The sequence below is a fragment of the Bombus bifarius genome, unplaced genomic scaffold (genome assembly GCF_011952205.1).
Source record: "Bombus bifarius isolate JDL3187 unplaced genomic scaffold, Bbif_JDL3187 scf7180000008263, whole genome shotgun sequence".
In the NCBI taxonomy this organism is placed as follows: Eukaryota; Metazoa; Arthropoda; class Insecta; order Hymenoptera; family Apidae; genus Bombus; species Bombus bifarius.
The window spans coordinates 131,238-154,829 of record NW_022884549.1 but is presented as its reverse complement, the minus strand read 5'-3'; the positions used below and the strand labels follow the sequence as shown (position 1 = coordinate 154,829).

The 23,592-nt window shown below is 39.5% G+C and overlaps 2 protein-coding genes across 5 annotated transcripts; one reads left to right on the top strand and one right to left on the bottom strand.

Annotated features, from left to right (window-relative positions):
• Positions 1 to 415: 415 nt before the first annotated feature.
• On the top strand, positions 416 to 5,810 carry LOC117211859 (guanine nucleotide-binding protein-like 1). The gene is made up of 7 exons (XM_033456121.1): positions 416 to 543; positions 743 to 955; positions 1,035 to 1,360; positions 1,425 to 2,070; positions 2,159 to 2,581; positions 2,653 to 2,940; positions 5,628 to 5,810. The coding sequence occupies exons 2-6, from the start codon at positions 865 to 867 to the stop codon at positions 2,931 to 2,933; spliced, it is 1,767 nt and encodes a 588-aa protein (XP_033312012.1). The 5' UTR covers positions 416 to 543; positions 743 to 864; the 3' UTR covers positions 2,934 to 2,940; positions 5,628 to 5,810.
• On the bottom strand, positions 5,198 to 22,884 carry LOC117211858 (otoferlin-like). Of its 4 annotated transcripts, none has more exons than XM_033456120.1 (27): positions 22,380 to 22,884; positions 18,970 to 19,028; positions 17,881 to 18,069; positions 17,373 to 17,644; positions 16,301 to 16,568; positions 15,722 to 15,898; positions 15,169 to 15,231; positions 14,219 to 14,303; positions 12,602 to 12,945; positions 12,169 to 12,479; positions 11,812 to 12,055; positions 11,432 to 11,668; positions 11,043 to 11,351; positions 10,815 to 10,967; positions 10,468 to 10,668; positions 10,126 to 10,377; positions 9,249 to 9,550; positions 8,785 to 9,149; positions 8,455 to 8,637; positions 7,644 to 8,373; positions 7,402 to 7,572; positions 7,151 to 7,320; positions 6,734 to 7,052; positions 6,451 to 6,649; positions 6,158 to 6,376; positions 5,982 to 6,082; positions 5,198 to 5,848 (listed from the first exon to the last, which is right to left on the bottom strand). In XM_033456120.1, exons 1-27 carry the CDS (start codon positions 22,456 to 22,458, stop codon positions 5,671 to 5,673), a joined length of 6,180 nt encoding a protein of 2,059 aa, XP_033312011.1. In that variant the 5' UTR covers positions 22,459 to 22,884; the 3' UTR covers positions 5,198 to 5,670. The 4 variants fall into 4 exon arrangements, with proteins under 4 accessions (XP_033312011.1, XP_033312010.1, XP_033312008.1 ...); XM_033456119.1 differs by having other exon boundaries at positions 5,198 to 5,851; positions 16,301 to 16,565; positions 22,380 to 22,882; XM_033456117.1 differs by having other exon boundaries at positions 5,198 to 5,851; positions 22,380 to 22,881.
• Positions 22,885 to 23,592: the final 708 nt, after the last annotated feature.

The following is a 23,592-nucleotide window of genomic DNA, read 5'->3' as shown; positions in this document are numbered from 1 at the left end:
ACGCACTTGTAACGTCAATTTTATCAGAGGCCACCGCGCACCCTCAATTACCCCAGGGACCCACCATAAACCTAAACTTTCTAAATTCATTATTTCTGTTATCTGTTTATGGATGGTCCTCGAAACAGCCCTTAGGTTGTTATACGTCCTTACTAATTACGGGGAAAGCAGGTAGCTAATGGGAAAAACCCAATACTTGACTAACGAAAAAGCTGGTTTTTCTCATAAACAATATTACCTACTACCTACCTACTTCATTTCTTAACATGACCTATAACCAATTGGCATCGTGGATCGTTACCCCCACTTTTCCTAACGGAAGGTGCGAACAGCGAATCAGCGTTGTTAATTAAAAAGGGCACACCCGCACCGAGCTTTCCTCCGTAATGAGACGAGACACCTGGGGAGAAATAGACAAAACCATCGAACAGTGAACATCTATCCGATCAGTTTACCCCTAAGTTTACGTGACACATACTGTGCGCATTTCTGATGCGCTCTTCAGTTCAGTGACAGTGCTTCAGCGGACCGGACTGCCGAAGCGTAAGTTAAAGTTGATTAGTAAACAAACTCCTTCGGTCATTTACGAGTCAAAAATATATAAAATCTTATATATTGATATAATTAATTTTGTAACCATAGAATCCTAATCTTGTTAAAAGTAATTGTTAAATTCTTAAAATGTTAATTTAAATATACATATTGATTAAAGTAGTAATTTTTAATCTTATATACGATATAGGCATCCCGCTAGTCAAAGGATTCACTTACTGTGTACTTAATGTGTCATACCTTAACGTCAAAATAAAGAAGTTAGTGAAGTTTCTGAGGTTAAGTTAATTGAAAAATTGAGTTAATTGAAAAATGAAACCAAGAAGAAAGAAACCGTTTAGCGGTAAAGCAAAGAAACAGCAATTGCAAACTAAGAAGCAACGGCAAAATTTGGCTTTACTTAGTATGTATGCACAATATAACAATGAACGATACGTTTTATATATTACATATTCGAATAATTAATTTTATGTTATAATTAGCAGGTGAAAGTCACAGCGGATACAAGGAAGATGACATAAATTACTCTAGTGATCTTGAATATAATGCTATACAAAAAATTAATAAACAGCCAAAAAATGATAATTCTCTTAGAAACAGATATACTTTACAATTCTTTCAAGACAGTGAAGAAGAAATACTGAAACGAAAGAAACAATCCAGAAGTGCTATTGTACCTTTATCTCTTAAAGATCAAGAAGTTTCAAATAACTATTTTCCACCTGGAATTGATATGCCAAAAAGGCCACCATGGGACTTTAATATGTCAAAAAAACAATTAGAATTGGCAGAACATAAGTATTTTACTGTAAGTAATTGTAATACACATTTATGTTTGTTGAGATAAATTTAATATTGGCTTATACTTTTAGGAATATCTAAAAAACATGGAAAAGTTAAATACCATCAGTTACTTTGAATTAAATTTAGAAACTTGGAGGCAGTTATGGAGAGTTCTTGAGATGTCTGATATTTTATTAATCATTGTTGATATTAGATATACCGTTTTAATGTTTCCCCCATATTTATACGAGTATATAACGAATGAACTTAAAAAAGACATGATTTTAGTATTGAATAAGGTTGATTTAGCACCTCCAGCTTTAGTAATAGCATGGAAAGAATATTTTCGTACCATATACCCAAAGTTACATATTTTGATGTTCACTTCGTATCCCACTTATAATTTATGTGGAAATAAAAGGGATACAAAGGGAATGAAACACAGGCGGAGAAAGGGAAAACTTAAAATGGCTGCAGAAGGAGCCCAGAAATTGTTGGATATTTGTAAAGAAATTGTTGGAGATAACGTGGATTTAACTTCTTGGCAAGAAAAGATTCAAGAAGAAATGCAAATGGAATTTGATTTAGATGACGCCGATCATAAAAGCAATATTACTATAGAAAAAGGAGATACAAGTTATATCAAGCATGAACGTTATAAAAATGGAGTTTTATCCATAGGATGTATCGGAACTCCAAATGTTGGAAAATCGTCCTTAATGAATGCATTAATGGGTAAGCAGTATTTTTTATAAAAAAATTGAAATTTAGAAAATGACAATGTTTAAATATTTAAATGTCATTTGTTAAATATCTTTCATAGGCAAAAAAGTTGTTAGCGTGTCACGTACACCAGGACATACTAAACATTTTCAAACTATATTTCTTACAAAAACCGTTTGCCTCTGTGACTGTCCGGGATTAGTATTTCCATCTACAGTACCTAAACAACTACAAATATTAATGGGATCTTTCCCAATAGCTCAAGTCAGCGAACCATATACAACAATTAAATTTCTAGCTGAGAGAATAGATTTACCAAAGATACTTAAATTGCAACATCAAGATAACGATGATACATGGAGCGCTATGGATATTTGTGATAGTTGGGCTTCTAAACGAAATTTCTTCACTGCACGAACTGCTAGATACGATTCTTACAGGGCAGCTAATTCGTTATTAAGGATGGCCCTTGAAGGGAAAATTTGTATATACGTATATCCCCAAGACTGGAGTCTTAATAAAGGTAATTGTCGTTAGACGTTGGCATAAATAATTTACTAATTTTTAAAATAATCTCTTTCTATCTTATAACAGGAAAGTTGGAGAATCATCCAGAAATTGAACTAGTTAAATGGATTCAAGCTAAAAATAAAGGCGAAGATGTAAGTGATATGAGAGGAATATACATTTCGTCCGAAGATGAAAATGACGAACAGAAACTCTCAGGAAATCGAGAACATGAAGAGAAAACATCGCAAGAAACATCCGATACTTCTGACCATTCTAATGAGACAACAAGCGAAGACTCAGAAATATCGCCCGTAGTTAACAAATTTGAAGCACTGTGTACAGATATATCAGAAATAAATCCTTAGTTAGTCAGTGTTTAATTAGTATTTTATTTATTCCTTTGAATACATGTTATATATGTATATATATGTATATGTCGGAGATGAAAGGACATCGGGGCTTTCCTTTTGGAATGTTGGGGAAAACCCCAATATCCTAGTCCAAACTTTTACTATAGCTACACTTAAGTAATAAAACTAAGAAATAGTTTTAATGTTCTAATCCGATTTTATGACGATGGGCTTGGGCTCGAAGTGACATAACGGGTCACTGAACGTAGCCACGGTCACGGGAGGGACGTGTACCTGACACAGGTATGGAATAATTATATAGCTCTCCTTAAAAACAAAGATTGACCCGAGAGGTGGAGAGAAGAATATATAAGGGCAGCTTAACTTGGACTGCGGGTTAGTTCATTCGGATAAGTTTTATTTGTACGTTGAGTCATACGTGTATCACATCGCATTCCAACCTTAACCCGACATATATATATATATATATATGTCGGAGACGAAAGGACACCGGGGCCTTCCCCTGGTACTTCGGGAAAATCCGTAAAATCGTAATTAAAGTTTACAGTTGTAATTAAATAATTTGCCGTCATTCTGCCCAATTGTGCTTGTTTGCGATTTGTGATAATAAACTTGGGCCCAAGGCGACCATCAGCCGCCGAACGTAACCGCGGTCAATGGGACGGGCGGTCCGCCTAACAAAGGTGCGGGGTGATGTTATGACCCTCATTAAAGGAAATACCCATAGAGGTATCTGACAGTAAAACATCCTAACGGTTTCTTCGGACAATGAATACCTAACGTTGAGGCACGTACATAGCACAAGTCTAATTAGCCCGAGGACCCGCTATAAAACCTGGGTTTTTCGGCAATTAAGATTTGGGCAAACGGACAGGCAGCTTTTGTCTCAAATCGACCAAGAGATCTTTCTCGAGATCTCATCGGCGAAGGGAGTAGTACACGTTTGAGTTAGAGCAAGTATATCTATCCTTCCGTTGACCGTGGATTCGTTATCGAACCTGAATTCATTGTCATCAACATCTCGACCATCCGATCGCCGCTATTACTTGTAGCCTCTTGTAATAACCACATTTGTACCAATAAATATCAGCTATAACCGCGATGGCAAATTCGAGTGAAGGTTCGTCAAACGCCCAAAATTCCAACCTTAACCCGACATATATATATATATATATATATATATATATATATATATATATATATGTCGAAGACGAAAGGACACCGGGGCCTTCCCCTGGAACTTCGGGAAAATCCGTAAAATCTTAATTAAAGTTTACAGTTGTAATTAAATAATTTGCCGTCATTCTGCCCAATTGTGCTTGTTTGCGATTTGTGATAATAAACTTGGGCCCAAGGCGACCACCAGCCGCCGAACGTAGCCGCGGTCAATGGGACGGGCGCTCCGCCTAACAAAGGTGCGGGGTGATGTTATGACCCTCATTAAAGGAAATACCCATAGAGGTATCTGACAGTAAAACATCCTAACGGTTTCTTCGGACAATGAATACCTAACGTTGAGGCACGTACATAGCACAAGTCTAGTTAGCCCGAGGACCCGTTATAAAACCTGGGTTTTTCGGCAATTAAGATTTGGGCAAACGGACAGGCAGCTTTTGTCTCAAATCGACCAAGAGATCTTTCTCGAGATCTCATCGGCGGAGGGAGTTATACATGTTTGAGTTAGAGCAAGTATACCTATCCTTCCGTTGACCGTGGATTCGTTATCGAACCTAAGACCATTATCACTAGTGTCGCGAGTGCCTAATCGCCGCTGTTGATACTCGTAGTATCAGGCCGTATCTTCGTTATAACACAACGCTGGCCAACTCCAAGGGAGGTCTATCAAACGCCCACAACCCTGTTCCTGACTCTTCTCCGACATATATATATATTAACACGTTCATGCCGGCGCTGCTATTTGTATTTCTCGCCGTGGAGTAGCGCTCGTATTCATGTTTATAATAAGTTTATGATATCGAATTGTCTTGTTTTTAAATAAATCTTACTTTTTTCAACTAATATACGTTAAATTTTCAACTATATGGCAATATTTTCTAATTACTAAACGAACTATATTTTTGGTGTACGCACCGGTTGGTGGAACGTTCAAGTATGAGCAACCGGTAGTATGCGCCGACGTGAACGTGTTAAATTATCTATTTACAACGAAATAGAATACAATATTTTTAACGAAATATTTGATAAGTAAAAACAGTATATACTATATATATATACACGCATTATTGTTCTGCATCTAATAATTTCTAATTATTTATTGTATTGCTCTTTATATATACATTAGCTTTTATTACTGTTTCGTTGGTCCATTATACAGCAATTATTTATTAAAAAGAGCTCTTTCATCTAGAAGCATAATCAGCTTTTACTTTGCTATTTAAAACTGTTGGCAAAAGGAAGAAATATTTAAGTCGTTAAAAATTCATAGATTTTTAGATAGCTTAAATTTTGAGGCCTATCAAATTTATGTGATAAAATGAGCACGAGATATGCAAATATGAAATGAAAAAGTAGGCTTTATATAATATATCGATACAACGTGCTTAGTATGGTCAACAAAACTAACTTTGAGAAATTTAAAGTTACATCTATAAAGTATTAAACAATAGTGTATCTGCAAAGTTAGTCCTCTATTACTTTCTTATCAAAATATCATTTTCCGTATTTCAGCTATCATGAGCATACGAAGCAATAAAATCTGCAAGCGACATTTTTAAGCTCCCAATAACTTTTTAACGGAATAACCAGGTATCGAGTAAAAGAACAATAATACGACTATTATTAATGCAATTGCTACTATAGCTTTCAGAATTGCCCATTTGTAGTTGTGCCATACTATATATTTAACAGATTTCAAAGGATTCAAAAACCACATGAAAGATGCATCGGGCCTGCTGAAAGAAAAGACAAACTAATTAACGATATAATTTTTTAAACGAACTAATCGAAATTGTACAAATCAAGTGGTAACAAAGCAAGCTCGCGTTGAATGTTAAAACATTGTATGATCGTCTTTATATTTACTTGGGTTTGTCAAGCGGATCAGGTTCGTTCCTTCCAAATCCTGCAGGATTTTTCTCAGCCTCTTCTTTGGTTAACAAATGAATTTCGGCTTCTACTTTACCCTACGAATATTTTCGATGTAAAATACTTTCAAGTTTGTACGAAACACATTAGAGCGAATATGAATTGATATTTACCGTTAATTCCATATCCTCGTTTTCTTTTTTGACGTAGAAAGGCCACCAACCTTTTATTCGTTTCTGTTTGAAAATATTTACGGTTGGCACAGATCCATCGGTCTTTAGCATACTTAACGTACAAAGCTTGCTATTCTTTGCACCGCGTGGAAATCGATTTAAATCGAGAGTAATAGCACCCAGAAAATCGTCAGCTGAAAAGTGATCTGCATCCCAGACCTGTGTACAGTGGATTCGAATGATAACGGAAATATAAATTAAAAGTACGATTAAAACGATTTTTTTTTTTTTACTTGTAATTCCAAACGAGCAGGAATCTTGCATTCAGTTTCGTCCCAGCTAAACAGACTTTCTTTCCGATTGATAACGATCTTCTCTTCTGCTACGAGATAATCGAATGGAAATATAAAACGCCAATTGAAATTCCCTTCTCCTGTTAACGATCTATAATGAATGTCCGTAGATTGGCAATCTTCGGGGCCTTTCAGCCATCTAATAAACAAATCCAAGCAAAATTTACCGTTCTAACGAATCTCCAAACTATGCGCGAATTTCTTATATAAATACGCGGAATACCCTTTCACGTAAATATCGCTCATCTTTTCGCCAGTAAAGAACGCATCGTCTTCCAGTATAACGTCGTCGGTGTTCCATACGATGATCCGAAGCTCGTAACTTTTCGGTTTCCTCGGTGAAATATCGATCGACGGTCCTGGCGAAGGCATGTCCATAGGAAACATGTCCACCCACATTTCCAACTTTCCTTGCTCGATCCCGGGTTTTTCAGGATTGTAAAGTGGACGTGTTTCCACATGCTCGGGGACCAGAGCACAACCGATTCTTGGAAAAGCATGCCATTGGTGAAGAACTGCCAGTGCAAGATGTTCTTCTATGCCTGGTAAGATGAACATTATTTTTAGGAAAAGCACCGCGGTATTCGACACGCGGTAGCTTTTCTAATCGTTAGGAAATCGACGTTCGGTCGATATTTACCTTTCGTATGAACGTAACATTCCATTTCCTCGTCCGACAAAGAAAACGTTTTTCTTCCTATCGTTACTTTTCCGTGGGAATACGCCGGTCCGTCGATCTTTCCCTCTTTGCAAAGCTTCGACAAGATCTGCGTCGGTTTCATCGCGTCTCTCCATTTGTTGTAACCGGATCTGGCGATAAAATACGCCGACTTGAGCACGTCGTTTCATTTTAGAAGAAAGCAATCGAAATGTTCTCGTTCGGAAACTTACTCGTCGTATTTTTTGGCTAGACCGCAAGTAGCACGATGCCGGCTATAAAATCGATTTTCCAGATCGATCTTTGTTTCACCGATCATATCGTCCGTGCCGACCAAGTCCCAATCCAACACTTGAACGGTCAACAACGAATCTTGCGGGAAGGTTGCTTCTATTTCGAAACACCTTGCAAATAAAAGACACGAAGATGTAACGATAGGTCGTAACGAATAGTACGCGATCGTATCGGTACATACTTGCCGAATACGGGATTCAGTTGTTTCGACACGTAATTCTCTTTGTCACTGATTCTTTTACCGCCTAGTTGCAAAACGACGTAAGGATCTGCTTTTCCGTTTAGATCGCAAGGATGAAGATCGTTCGCCTTGACGATATAAACACGTACCAATACGTGAATCGGTTCGTTGGAAGGTACACCTTGAAAAAAGCCATATTGCGGGTCGAATCCCATCACCGTATGATCTATCAAATCCCTAGGGAGAGGCCACTTGTAAACTTTTAAGGCCCCTTTAAAGCTTCCCACTATTCTGGATTCGTCTTCGGGCTCGTCCCCCGTTTTCTTTCCTCTGTAAAGTTCGAACGTGTGCAGCCATTCCTTGAACTGTTCAAATTCTGGCTGAGCTTCCAATTCGTTCGGATAAATTTTCAACAGCGCCGTTTTCGGGAAATTCCGATAGGTGTGCTTGGGGCTCAGTTTCGAAACAAACCTAGCTGCGTTCGCCGTCGACTTTAGGCCAAACAATCTTTTCGCTGCAACGCCAGGACTCTTCTCGTTCGACGGATTCGCTTGATTTTGATTGTAATTTTCCTCCATGTACGCCGGAACGGTACCGTTTGCCTGCGTTTGAAACATTGGTTTCTCTCTACGCAGTTCCTTGTTTTCTTCTATCATGGCTTCGACGGAAGCGAAGTATTTGGTCCACCAATCTTGACAACCATCTTCGTTCTCCAACGTGTAGAAATCGCCTAACGGAATTCGTTCGATTCAATTTCTCGACGTTGCTCCTTTTACGCTTCGATACTTTGTGCGCAACTTGTGTAACTTACCCATGCTTCCGTCGTTGATCAGACTTTGCTTTTTTTTTAAATTCTGTTCCGTTTTGTCCTTCTTCGTTGGCCAACCTTGTTCCAAACCTAGAGTAATAATCGCATCTCCGATACCAAACTCGAGATCGGTCAAAGACTCTGGCAAAGACGGGTATTGCATTTTAATCTTCGATGTATCGAAACCTAAAGCGAAAGAGGATAATTATCGAAAGTATGGTGTACATGCATACCGATCGACGGTAACGCTACGAAATATCGGTAAAATCTATTCCATCTACAACCAACTTGGATTACAGATTTCCGAAGAGTCTGAACTCGACGTTATTTTACCTGTGTATTGCTGTAATTGATACAGATTCTTCTTTCTTTCTTCCACATCCTTCGCTTTCTTCGTTTGCGGATGGTACATATACTTATGGATCGAATTTATCGTATGCGTTCCAACGAGAGTGTAACGACCGAAACTTCTGCAATCTACAGCCCTGATGGTCAAAGGTGGCCGATAGAGCTCCTGTTCCGGCAACTCCAACTCCAAAAATTTCACCGGTGTATTGAAATTCGGATTTTTCTTTGCGTTTGTGATAACCGAAGAGTAAAGAATATGACCGGCGCATTCGACGTCTACTCGAGGCTTGTCCACAGTCATTAGATGGATCCTCTTCAAATCCCTTAGACCCCAAAACAGTACCTCGATTCTGCGATAGAAGGCGATAGCGCGCGTGTGAGAGAGCGAACTAACGTTCAGCGAAATTCCGATGACGTTCGAAACTTGTGCAAACTAAAAGTAGTTTTACCGGTACTTGGAGAGAGTCGGTCGAATTCCAACGGGAACCGGAAGAATCGGTCCCCGATCCTGAGCTGCGACGGGAGTTTGGCTCGGTATTTCCTTCGGGTCTGGTAAAGTGGGAAAGCTGTAATCTTTCGTCTGCGAATATTCGAGTAGCTCGAAAACGGCGAGAAGTTCGCCCGCTCTTGCAGCGCCTCTCGTTACGTCGTACCATTCTAACGAAGGTGGGAATTTGGGTGGCGTGTAAGATTCCGAGGCGAGTTTCACGTGAGGTCGCGCGACCGCTCGACCTATGTATTCCGATTTCCCCTGAAACCATCGTACGTTTATCTCGTACAATCATCTCCGGTACAAGTTTTCGATTTTAGATTATTTATCGCGGAAAATAACTTTCTTTTCTCTCTTTGTCAAATATTCTTTGAAAAATTATCTTTCAAAAAGCTATCGTCCGAGTTTTATCGTAGTTTACTACTTATCTCTATGAGTCGCGTATTACGATACTCTTATTCGATCGACGAATTTGATTTCTAAAACCTTACGGCGGCAGCATACAGCCGTGACAATTGCGAATCAGTTTGATCGGAAAACCGACTTTAGAACGTTGTTACCTAGAGATCGATGCTGAAAAAATAAAATGTGGAAGCGTATGTGTTGCGTATGAATGTCGTATATCGTATACAAACTGTCAAAGCAGAGCCCCCATGCAGTGTTATATGTCCGTAGATAGAAAATGACTCTGTAAAAAAAGAATCGGAAAAGAATGAGAAAAGAACTATAGTCGCTTGTACGAAGATTTTCTTTGCGTGTTTAATCGAAAAATGTATAGCAACAAAAAATAAAGCAAAAACTTATGTACATCGGAGAAATTCTCCATCGTGACATACCACTTTGTCTTGATCGAAGAGTTCGACGACGATCGACGGCGGATCCTTCTTAATTTCTTCGTCGGTTCCGTAAATCAATATGTCGTCGAAAAGAAGGAGTTCGTCCCACGTAGGACTCAAAGTTTCGTCGATCACTTGAGTAGAGTTGGAAAATTCGCCGCAAATTACTCTGGCGAAGGGATCGGAAAGACCTGACGCATCGCTGCCGATCAGAGACCGGGCTTGATACATGTGTGCTCTTAACTGGAACTTCTACTCGATAATTCAGATATTTTCATAATAAAATTGGACGATAGCGTAAGGATCGATAGCGTAAGAATAGCACGATTGTCAAATACATACGTGTTTTTCGACGTAATGAATAACGGTGGGTGGTAAAGCGCGCGGCCTGTCCACGTTTCTCAACTCGTGACTGAGTTCGTAACCCTTTGGCAGACCTTGGATAAAGTACTTTTTATGCTTCAAGATACCCAGCCACATGTAGATTTGTAATTTCGTTTGTATCGCCCAACCCGAAGGTCCGAATCGTTTTTTCCCTGGAAGCTATCGATCGATCGATCGACGTTATTGTTCGATCGAAAATGATAGACGCGGAACTAGTCGAACATGCTGCGCTCGAGTTATTTCCTTTCGTCGATTTATTCACAAGCTACGAAAAGTAAATTAGACGTAAGAAAAAACGAACATACTTTGAGAAACATGGTTTGAACTTTGCCGCAGTATCTGCCACATTCTTCATCGACGATCGAATATATCAAATCTCTTCCGAGTATTCTGTGATACGCGACTCGACGTCCGGAACTAATTACCCAAATAAAAACATCCGGTAGAGAATCTTGAGGCTGAAAGTCGTGTTTTCCTTTTAACGATAAAATACCCGTTTTAAGGAGGCAGCAACTTCGACGAAGGATACTCACGTCCTCGACGAGAAATTTTAATTTCTGCAAATAGCTCTGTGCAGTCTTCAGTCTTTCCTTAAAACTACTCTTAGTGATCACGGCTTTAAGATTGCGCGACATAATTCCAATACTTTCTAATTCTCTTTGACAAAGTTTCGTTCTCTCTTTATCGAGTTTCGTCTTCCCAACTCCCGGCCCGGTGATACTCGATTTACTGATGCTGACGTATCGATTACAGTTGCTGCTTAATTCGTCTAACGCAGACTTTAAGATTTTCTCGCCTGTACAGTCGTCAGCGTGCGACTGAGCCTCCGACAATCCCTCCTCCTACCCCAAATCAAAAATGCCCGTTAATTAAAGCAGATCACCTCGACTATACACTACGATGGAAACGTCTATCGACTTACCAGCTTATCGGAAATTTTGCTGATTATATTGCTATTGTACATTCTACGCCTATAGTCGGGCCAGATGCTCCTAACGTGAAGGCAAGGTTTGTCATCCCAGTAAGGCAAAAAATAATACATTTTATCGTGCGTCATCGGTTTACAGGCTGGAGTGGTACTCTGCCAAGATCCGCTCAACACTTCCTGCAGCTCCTCTTGATCGCTACTCGTTCCACTTTTTGGTCCCATTTCGCATATCTGACAGCGACCGATTAAAACCGATTTTACCAACTTGTTTATCCGTTCAACGTAGTCGAACGTCGACGAACGACACGAAGCGACACGGTACAGAAGAAGATAATAAACGGAAATCAACGATTCCATCGATGAACGAGCCTCACCTTGGAGCTTTCGTTGTGACCGTCTAAAGCGTTTCCCGCATTCCCTATCGATAATTCGAAATACATTGGTTTGTCGCCGAGTTTCTTGTCGACCATCGTGGCGTCCATTATGGTGGCGAAAAGAAAAAATTCTTCGTTCCTGGCATAAACGGATTCGTTGATGGGTATCGTGGGTTCGACTTCCACCTCCGATGGAGCCATTTCCACGTTATCGCTTATCTCTGTCCTAATGCCTATTAATAATCTAAAGATACAGGACGATAACACGTTTAATATTTCCATGTTTCGTTCTCGGTAGAGGAATGGAACGCGATACGATTTTCAATCGAGAGAAAATAAACGAAATCGAGCCATAACCTTGCTCTGTAAGAGATTCCTTCACCCAATCCAGCGTTCAACGTGGAATGCTTATCTATGATACTGTAATCCCTGATGCTTCCGTAAAAATGGATAAAAGCTGGTCCAAAAGTTGGTAGAAATCCCTTTTCACCGTCGTTGCTGATCTTCTTCAAGTCGACGAAATGCGTGCCGATGACGGTCGCGTGAACCGGGTCGTTGTCGCATAGCTGAATTTTAATCCTTTGACAGAGAGGTGGAAACATTTCCGTGAAGACGATCTGTTCGTTCCAAACTGGCGCGTAACTGTGCCTTTTAACGCTCGTCTTACCCTGAATCGCGTGGAAAAACTTACTTGAAGGATGTTTGCCTCTTTCCCGCCTCTTTGATCGATTGTACGCATAGAACGTAGCGAAAACTATCGTGCATAGATAAGAAATTTGATCGATCTTACGGTTAGTCCGGCGAAGGACACTTGAACGTACGGATCGACGAGATCCTTGATTTCACCGGTAAACGCCTTCTTCACGTTCGCCATGATGCTGCTGTTCATCTTCGGTAGCCCGTCCGCTCTGTACACCTTCACGATGAACTTGGCTCTTTGTCTCTCGATAGGCACACCGTCCGGTAGCAAAAGATTACCCTCGATATCGTCCTCGTCCTTCTCGCTTTTTGGAGGAATTTTCACGGTGTCGCCTTTCCCGATCACGCTTATGTCGCACTTCAAGTAACCCTTGGGGCCACCAGCCACGTCGTCCGGATCCGTCAACAGTGCCCATTTATGGTAAAATTGATGATCTACAGGGTGAACGGGAATTACTTTCATCAAAATAGAACGCGATCCATCTTTAAACGTGTACGTCGTACATACATCGTAACACGAACAGAGAAAGGTTTTAAAGTCGATCGTAAACACCGATTAAGCGAATATGTACATGATTTATGAATAAATGATAGAAGATACAACTTTCGACAGTCATTCGCTTCCGATGCATCTTTACAACTTTTCAGAATCTCAACTCGCCGATAAGTTCCAGGAAATTGAAACCGTCATACGTATCGACGATACTTTGACCGACTAAAGCGTTTAATTAACTGTTAACGATATTACTCGAACGTTAATAAATTAGCGTCGCGTTCGTGTCGAGAGACGATCGTTATTCGTAGAAACGAATAATTATACGCTCGATTAGCGATTATCTCATGTGCGTACTTACGTAACGATTTCCAATGTACTTACTACTATTACTACTTTCTATTTATTAGCACCGTTGTAATATTTCAATCGGTTCTAACGCGTTCATTTTCACATTGTAAAATAAATATGTATCATCGATAAAGCGGATTGCATATTTCTTCGCATAATACGCAACGTATTATGTACAAATATAGTAAGAAGTATTTCTACGCTACAGAAGCGGCATGACTTGGAAACTATCGTACTACAAGCCAAGTGTGACAAATGTTATACAAGCTGTGAATTTAAACGATACTCTGATGCATGATGAAAATATGATATGATACGAAATAGCTGTTTCGCTTCCTTTCGCTTCTGTCGCTTTTACTTCGATCCTTTCCCATTAAAACGTTTCATTTACATCGTCTTGATAATTTTGTTATTCTACCCTTTTAGTTTATGTTTCATACACATGCGTTTGTAAGCGATTTCCAATTCATCCGTTTTTAATCGATGAAATTTATTCGCGATACTTTTATCGTTTACGCGTCGGTAAACGAAACTGCTCAAGTACGTAGAAAACGCGTACGATTGATCAACGTGATTAATTTCGTTGCGACTCGAATGAAAATATAGTAAATTCGTTACTTTGCAATCAGAATATGGGATAGAATGATAAACGTGTAATTTAATGAAATATGTTTCAGTTTGATCGAAAATATACATTGATTAAAATTTTCGTCTATGGAAATATCATTTCACTTTCAATGGAACGACAAAGAAAATCGTTTGCTCAGCTTCCTCGTCGGCACTGGCTCGATAAAGGATGAAAGACAGTCGGTAATGATTAACAGTAACCTTTAGGATCCTTTTCGAAGGACTAAAAAAATATACCTGGTTGTGCCCATACAGTCGCGATGTCTAACTTAAAGATGCCCAGTGTTAGATTAGCGCGTAAGAGATTCCGCGATTGCTGCACCTGCGTATCAATACAAGGTATTCACTACAAGTAATGTTAATTCACCTTCTCCTCGATTATCATTCATCGCGTAAAGTTGCCTTTCGCATACGTGTATCTAAAGCGACCTGTTCGACCGAGTAATTCTAAATCCGCAAATATTTCGATTTACGAATCAAGAACAATTACTCTCGTTAATTCGTCTCTTTTTCGTTTCTCGAATCCCCTGCGCTTTTATTGCGTTTGCGTCTCTTACATACAAAATCGATAAATTTAACGGTAGGAGCGATCGAGTCGTGCGCCGTTTCAACTGTTCTCTAGAGAACAGATCAAATCCATCGTGCAAAATATACGAACTCTTTGAATTTTCATACTTATTTTCAGTACACTGAAATACGATATTCTATTTGCAATACGTCATGACGATCATTGTCAATTACCTCAGGTTCTCGTTCAGTCAGATGGGAAATGAAAACAACTGATTATCGAAATACAACGTTGTCGGCAGTCGATTTCTATCGATCGAAAATTCACACAAATTCCAACAAACGGTCGATAAACGACCGATGATTACGCGACTAATCCTTTTATCCGGAAAGCGAGAAACCCATTCGTCCTCCTGTTTCGAAACTTTTTTCCTATTTTCGTGTTCTTTTCGTGATATCATGCATCGTATATGCGTATTTACCGATTTATTGCCGAAAACGTTTTATTCAAAGCGCGATCAGCGGATTCGTTGCTTGCGCGTTATCGTATTTATTACAGAGTATCGGGGGCCAATTAAGAGCTCTAGTTATTAACAATCTAACGAAGCAAATAACTCCCTAACTTCTATAAACAGCAATCTCACGGAGCGAGATTCAAGGAAATTCGACGAGCGACTTACCGATAGCGTGATAATTTTATCGAACAGCATGACAGGAGGCATGTGGAAATCGAAGACAAAATACTGAAAAACAGAACGATATTAAAAGCGTTATTTCACCAAAATAATTTCGTAGCGTTCTATACGCTTTCAAATTGAACGAACACGCGCTCACACACGCAGACTCGATGTCAAACGAGAAGAACAAAATGCGAGATCAAGAAATTCGATATTGTATTTTAATGATAACAAACGCGAGAACGAACGAGAAATCTGAAATGAACAGAGCTGCTTGCTAAATGGTAAAAAAAAAAAAAAAATACCGAAACGTAGGTATGTACATTATGTCGGTGCAACGGAGTTTATATCGACTAAATAGTTTATAGGACAACTCGTAGGAAAAAGATAATATTATCGTAAATACACCGTTCTGCTCTTTCCTCCTTTCTACACCCGTTGCTCAGTTCGATTTTACAAGCTTTCCGATAATTTCCCTTCAGTTTCCTTCGAACTTTGTTTTAAAGAAAATTCATTCCAAGAAGGACATATAGGTATACGATATGTATGTATGTACCTCGTTGTAATACGGACAATTCGTAGATTCTTTGACGCTGGTGTATTTTCGTTGGTCTCCGATTTGTACGCAAACGACCGGATCCATGTTCAGACCGGCCAACTGTCTCGCTTCGATGATGGTGACGCAAACTTGATAGTCCTGTGCCTTTAACGCGGTTTGTCCAGTGTCGACGGTCTGTAAAAATAGGATAGAAACGAATTTCACGATTCGGTGAAATTTCCTTGCAAGCTGCGTCGTCTCCGACTCGAAAGAAACCGTTTATTCTCAAGACGAAGACGGGTCATCGAATTCTTATGCAAATGCTGTTACGCAATTTATCGCGCCATTTACTTATTTCTTTCCAGTCGGGCTACACTCGACAATGCCAATCTCTCGAACGATCTCCGTTTTATTTGGAATTTCGGTACTTGAGACACGCCGACGCGGAATACATTAGCGAGCTTTCTACGTGTTTCCGTACAATCCGTATCGATGTCCAATGCCATTGATCGTTTCGTTACGCGCAATCGACAGAAAAACGAAAAGCTAAATATTACGCGCAATTATAGCTTTGATCGTTCGAAGGATCGATCGAACCTTTGGCTTTGATTTCTTCGTTGGTTTCACGATCGCCTCCTGAGTTTTCACCGTATTCGTTCCACCCTGGCTGTCATAATCGGACACGTTCGTTTCCAAAGAAGTCATCGAGTTCGTTCTCGAAGGTTCGTTGGATGTGGTGCAACTCGAATCCCTTCTATCGAGTAATTCGCTGGTATCCGAGCCGCTGTCGCAGGATCGAGCTCTCGGTGGTCTTTGCTTGCCCAACTTTATAAGAGATCTCATGCTTTTCAACGTCGAACTCCTGCTACAAAGAACGCATTTTCCCCATCTTGCCTATGTTATCGGCAGCATCTCTTTCGAGAAATGTAAACCAAAGCGTATAGAAGTCGATTTGCCATATTTTGAAAAAGATTTCATCTCGCGTTAACCCCGATACTCGAACGATATAAAACATAAAAATCGTTAGATTTTTCACGAATGTTGAAATGATCAACAACGAACTAAACGGTCTGGCGGCCTCGCCCATTTAATTCCAAAAAAACAGATACCGAGACGCGATATTTTGCAACAAGTGCTTTCGAGTTCCCATAAATTGCCATCGGAGCGTGAAACACCTATGGCGCGCAAATTTCGAAGACGATAAGATCAACGTAAAGCGTGTCTCACTAACACGCGTATTCTCACACGCGCCGTCTAAAAAGGAGATATCATTCCCTCTTTGAAACTAAGACAATGATAAAACGTTAAACAAGAAATGCACATTTTTCTACGTTGTTCCATCCCGAGCTTCTTTTCTCTATGTATTTATGACAATAAGACCTGCAGAAATACGTCATATATAACCAGCCATTGTTTAAAAAATTCTTTATGTACATATGTAGGTATATTCGCCGTTTATAAAATAAAGTCTGTACCAGAGGAAAACGTTCCGTGGCTGTTGGAAGCTTCGAGAGAAGAAACGATAAATATCTTTCGCTCGGCAGTTTCAGATTTCTTTTGAGAAAAGCAAAAAATAACGGAAGAGACAAACGGAGAAGAAAAGAAGACGGATATTACGAAAATGGAAGAGAAAGAGAAGATCTCGAGATATCTACTGGCAATTTCTCACCTCTTGCGATCTGGTGACTTGTCAGCCGTTAGCAGCGAACTACCCCTTTGTAGAAACCCCCGTTTCGAACTTTTTTGAGGACTATGCCAAGAACCCTTTTTTTTAGCGGCATCGCTGCCGCTGTTAGCTTGCTCGAGGCTTCTTTCAAGGTTCGCGATGTTTTGCTCGATGTCGATCAACATTTGTTGTTCATCCTCCATTATTTCCGAGGCCGCGTACGAGCTGCAACTTCCGTCAGGAGGGTTGTATCGAATTTCAAAGCAGACGACAGCCTACGCATATTAAACGTGTTTTGTCATATCTCGGTAATGACCATCGATCTCCGATCAAAAGTTTAGTCCAAATTTCGTTTAAAACGTCTCGTGCGTAATTTATCTTTGCCCCGATGCGGATCGTCTATCGTACGCGATTATTCCTCGGAGCGCGGCAATTCAACGCCGCCGCTTGATATGGAATTGAACGCGGAAACTGTTATCGCAAGCATAGGTATGCATGTGTTTGAACGTACCGGAAGCGGCTTGTTATTGAGGTCTACTAAGGAATCCGTGACAATGATTCGACCTTCTCGTATCACCGTCTGCAAAACCAAACCGTATTTCGCGAGCACTTTTTCATTTTTCAAAACGCCCCGCGATACCACTGATAGTTGCAGTACTTCTACTTCATCCACCGGTCTTCCCAAGTTCCAAGTGAAGCTCTGAAAAATGTTAAATCACGCTGAGCTTTTCGTTAACCATGCTTTATAAATCATGCTTTGGTTTAGCGATTTTTTCATTTTTTTTTACGCTCGAAGGAAACAAATAAAACAAAGACAAAAAGAGTAGTCTACCAGCCTCGATTAACCTTGATTATGATATGTTCTTTTGATATTTAAATGTCAACATTATTTATATTTTTCATGCAAGCAATTGCATTTTTTGTATAGAAATAAAAATAATTAAAACAAAGATGCAAGCAACAGCACAGCGTTGACTAATCGATACACGAACTGCGTAACGTATGAACTAACGCGAATGAAATATTTTTTTCCTTTCCTGCTTGTGTACCTCGCATCGCTTAAATAAAAACGACAAAATATGTCTTTAGTCGAAAAAACAAAAATCCACTCGTCGATATAACAAAATATCGAGCTACAGTAGTACTTCTAGTACGAATTGAAAGTCTTAAATTGCAAAAGCGTTTTGGTAAACTTTGTTTTAATGGAGTAAAAAAGTGGGTCGCGATGAGTACTTGATATACAAAATATGTATACCGGCTGCACGCTCGTTTACTGCGCGTCAAGCAAGTTAGTCAAGTGCGCACAATCGTAAACTACGTACGAAAATTCGATAGCTGCGTGATTCGTATTCCTTCGAAATTTCTTGAAATTATGTAAAACTGTTCCTAACGAGAATCGATGTATACTGAAACAAAGCTTTGAACAAGTTCGAGAAAAATAAAACGTTTTAACTAAGCTACACTCGTTCAAACTTTAAATGTAACGTTCTCTGTGTATTAAACCAAAAATTTACCAAAATAATGTTATATATCTGATTAATAGTAATTAACAATAGATTAATAGAATAGCCACAAATTAAACATTTGTCTTTTACGTTACCTCATCTACCGTAATATGGTCTCCGCTTTCTTCGAGGCATTTTGAGTAATGAGGGACACCTGTAAAAGATTTTTCTGAAGAATCTCGATATCATAGCATTAAACGTAATTTCGATATCCACGACAAGTTTCATAAATAAATAGACGAATTACGTGATCGTATTTAACGATGGTTCCTTTTTAAGTGCAATAGCAGGTTAGCGTAGTTTTACGGGAAAGCTTTCATCCGTTATCAAAATTTTTCCAACTCTTATAGCATCACATTGTCGATCGAAGAACAAAACGACGATAATTCGATGCTCATTTATCGTTAGTTATATTTACGAGTGCGACGAATTGCACACTTTTTCCAAGTTCTTAGATATCAAAATGTAAGATGTTACAACAAAAATACCGTTAAGTTATTCCGTGTCCTATCATGTACCGATTGAATATTTCCAACATTTTGTTTCTCGTTATTCGATTTGCTTGCCTTTTACCGAGTTTAAATCGTAGTTTCATTCTAAACGAGATGCAACAGCTTACGCGTAGTTTCTCTCGCGACTAACAACGGTATTTAAGATGAGCAGGCAGTTATTTCTACTATGTACGTTAAAGTAGAGAATCGTGCTAAGTCTCGAAAATTTATACTTCGTCCCTCTCTCCTATAGAACACGTTACAAGGAAGAAAAATATAAGCCAACTATGTACATACTTTCCTGAACGCAAAAGAAGGGATAACTACTCATCTAGAATCGTATTTAACAATAAGTAACATTGTTGTAGCGTTGTTCCGAAGATGAGAAAAGAATATGATAAAATTGGAATAACGAGTAGAATTTATACGATAATTGTGAATGATAAACATGCATATCTATATCGCTGCCTTATAAAACAGTCCGACTATACGATTTTAAAACTGCGTATAAATTTCGAGTTATATTATGTCTGACATCTCACAGTCTTCTAGCAAACAAACTATTTCGTTCGAAGCGTACTGGAAAGCAAAAAGTTCTCCACCGTAACTGTATTTTTATAATGGTTACTCTTCCGCGTAAACGTTAAATATCTAATCTAGATGGCTCCTTTGAAAAATATAACGCGGTAAATAAGTGGGTTAAGAGGTAACCGCGCGAGAAATTAAGACGTCGACAGCGGATTACGGGAGAAAGGAAAAGGAAGCAAAATTGTTCCTGCGATACGTATCAAAATCGTATCACGATCGTACGTGTATACACTTACGTATATTAATTAAGTAACTCTGAATAACATTGGAACGTTTAAAGAGGTCGAGGATAAAATCTTGACGTTCAACTTTGTATCACGCGAGCTGTAGATCGTCGGTGAACTGGGGCAAACGTGATTAAATAAAAGTTTAATATCCAGAAGCCAGGTTAACCTCCGGTTAACAATTCGTCGTTGTCCTGTCTTGCCTTTGAATTTTCCTTTCCTTTCGTACACGACCCTGCAAGATGACCGACTAAACCTACGACTGGTTGGTTTAACGTTTAACCTAACGCTAACCTTTGCATTTGATCCCCTAAGTCCTCACGCTTCGATAAATATTGCAAATCGCGCGTCCACACTCGGCTGAACTGGCTTTCGCTCGACAGTTTATTAACATTTAGCTACATATCCAGCGTTAAACAAACGAGTGACGTGTATTTTTAAACATTGACATTTTCCAAACATTAATTTCAATATTTACGACTTGAGCGATACGTCGAGATTTAAAAGATTTCAAAGATCTGGCTATTCTAAAGAAATACCGAATTTTGTATAAATTTAAAAAGATTCCACTTTTAATGATATTCCTAATCTTGGATATCCTCTTCGTAATTAGAGCGACGCTCGAAGAAGCAAAAAGAAGAATGGTTAACATCCTAGCGTTATTATTTAATCCTGCTATTTTTTTAATAGAAGTGGATATATCCACGCGCTACGCGATCCCAAGTATAATCAAATTTGCCAACATAGAAAGGTTGCGTCAATTTTCCATCACCGTTGAAACTAACTTTATACGATAAGTATACAGAGAAACGAGAGTAGATACGTGTAATTCGTTTTTTCAAAGTTGCTTTTGTCGTTTTATCCTAAGAGCTTTTTTTCGTCGTTCCACGAACATAATTGTTTGAATTGGAAACACAAATAGTATCTGCTTCTGATTAATCCAGCCAATATCTGTCACCACTTTAACGATACTGTTCCACGGTTTGCGGTTTGTTACACAGTTGTATATATTAAGATACATACATACGTATTTGTTCAGAGTTAGTTACACGAAGAGAACGAATCGATGGACACGAGACAGTAAGATAATGCGTTTCTTCTAAATATTTCTATAAGAAGAATTACATGTAAGAAGAATTTTTGTATTTTATGCGAGAATTGTATTTGTATTTTATGCTTGTTTCTTGAAACAAATTGAAATTTTGTAAAAGATTTCTTTTACACACAAGATAGATATCGTAAAAATCACGTGTCGATTAAACGCGATAAATCTGCGTGCGGTAGCTGCTCTAGATAGAAATATTTATTTATAGATGAACTAATTTTAATCAATATCACCGATTAACCTTATGAAAACGGTGACCGTATGAAAACAGCGGGGTTAGTTACATTGCACAATCGAAAAACGAGAAGCGCTACTTTCTAATCGACGAAAACCTTTGCCAAGCGAATAACAGGTTCGAATAGCGTAGTATCCAAAGAAACTCGTGAAAGAGATTGCAAAGAAAGTCATTATCCTACGCGAAGTCATAGAACTCTGCGCTCCTATCGTTAATCAGTCGATCTTGCAATTGATTCGAACTTGCAACGTCTCGCAACACGATATTATTATCTCGACAAATATCTATTACGTTTCCCGTTCGCTTTAATTAACACTGAATTATTTACTTTCCTATTTATCCTTAAATAGCAAACAGATATAGCGAATTTTGTCAAAAATCACGTGGCATAAATTTGATAATTCTTTCGAGTCATTCATTGATTAACGTTCGTAAAGAAGATGTATTCGTTCGATTTGCGTGTAACAGAGAAGGAGAATCTAAAAGCGACTATATTTGTAATAGCAGCGTAAATATTTGTACGCGAAAATTACATTATTCAGATTTCGCAGAATCGCAAATTAAATGGAACGCGAGCCACCCACCGCGTGTTACGAGAAAACGAAGGGAAAAGATGACTAAAACGACGTAACGAAATTCTGATCGATTGTCAATTATATTTACTCGGCGTCGATCGCCGTTCTCGTTCATCGCGCAAGTTCACGCCTTCAAAGTTCAATTGCCTTCGTAAATGTTGAGAAAAGCTTAACGACGCTTTTCTATGGGAAACCGAATGGATAAGTGGTCGTTACGGTTGACGCAAGCTGTGGATTTTATCGGTATTTTTATCGTCGATCGTCGAGCAATATCGCTCGAAACTTACCCCGGAACTCGACCTTGACAACCTTGTCTCCTTTGAATTTCAGTCCTTGAAAATTCTTGACGATAACGACGAGCGCCATTCTATGTCGAACGTTCCGCAAATTTCACTCGCGACGTAAATTTAGCTTTCGTTAATGGCCGTACGTATCAGGAGAGCCGAGCAAACGGATTACACCGCATGTTCCGTTCCTGCGTTCGTACGTTCTTCGATCATCCCCAGTTAGACGAAAGCAAAGGGAAGGGCCACGACCAACTGTACGAATCGAATGTCCGACTTCCGCGCTAATTCGACGATGAAAACGACAAAGACCTCGTGTTTAAGCGAATGGCGATAACATCGTAAGATGTTTCCGGTAAACGGATATTTTCAAACCGGTGCGGTGTCGCGATTAAGGAACCGAGTGCGAGCGAGCGAGCAAGCACGTACCCGAATCGAACGACAGACAAATTCGGACTAGCTGATGTTCGCGCCTCGTACAACCCCCGAGTCCTGTCCGTCCTACCGGACCTACCCGTTCTGCTATCCTGGAGAACCAGCGCACGCGCCACTTGCTACTACTCTGCCTACTACAAACACGCAAACACACACACACACACACACACAGATTGACCGTGTTACGCGTCATCGACGCAGCTATTCATCGCGGCGTGGGCGACGCGCCGCTTCGCTCACCCTGCGCCCTTCCATTCCCGTTACTCGCTATTCGCTTGCCGCGTTCTTTCCCCTAGTTTCGCCAGCATATCCTCGTGAACATAGCAAATTGCCGAAATACCTGACATACGTATCAACCGGAGCATCGACTCTTCATCGACCCAATCTCTCTCTTTCTCTACGCGTTTATCGACATCTCGTGTCTCTCTCTCTTTCGTCCTTGTTTGATACAGATGTCTATAGATACCATCGAAGATCATACATACATTTTATTTTCGTACGTACTCGACTAATATCGTATATTATGTTTTACCACGTACGTACCAGACGCTGTGAAACCGTATGAAACGATGCGATTGTGGCAGACGCAGAATTACGTTACTTCTGAAAGCGTTGCATATCGACAGGCGTATGAAATGGCCGTTATTCGTGCATATGAAAACGATATATAATATAGGATAGGATATAGCATATAATATAAACATTTTCTCTTTAAATAGATGTCGCGTATTTTGCCCAAAAGTATATGGAACGCGATGCTTACCCACGGTAGTTAACGCAT

What these genes read in the sequence shown, in the direction of transcription:
- LOC117211858 (XM_033456117.1), bottom strand. Translation starts at nt 22,458, where the DNA reads ATGGCGCTCGTCGTTATCGTCAAGAATTTTCAAGGACTGAAATTCAAA. An exon ending in ATTGTCCGTATTACAACGAG is followed by an intron (nt 15,232 to 15,721) that starts GTACATACATAC and finishes TCTGTTTTTCAG; the next exon opens with TATTTTGTCTTCGATTTCCA. An exon ending in TAAAATTTCTCGTCGAGGAC is followed by an intron (nt 10,968 to 11,042) that starts GTGAGTATCCTT and finishes CACGACTTTCAG; the next exon opens with CCTCAAGATTCTCTACCGGA.
- LOC117211859 (XM_033456121.1), top strand. Translation starts at nt 865, where the DNA reads ATGAAACCAAGAAGAAAGAAACCGTTTAGCGGTAAAGCAAAGAAACAG. An exon ending in GCAAAATTTGGCTTTACTTA is followed by an intron (nt 956 to 1,034) that starts GTATGTATGCAC and finishes TGTTATAATTAG; the next exon opens with CAGGTGAAAGTCACAGCGGA. An exon ending in CAGAACATAAGTATTTTACT is followed by an intron (nt 1,361 to 1,424) that starts GTAAGTAATTGT and finishes TTATACTTTTAG; the next exon opens with GAATATCTAAAAAACATGGA.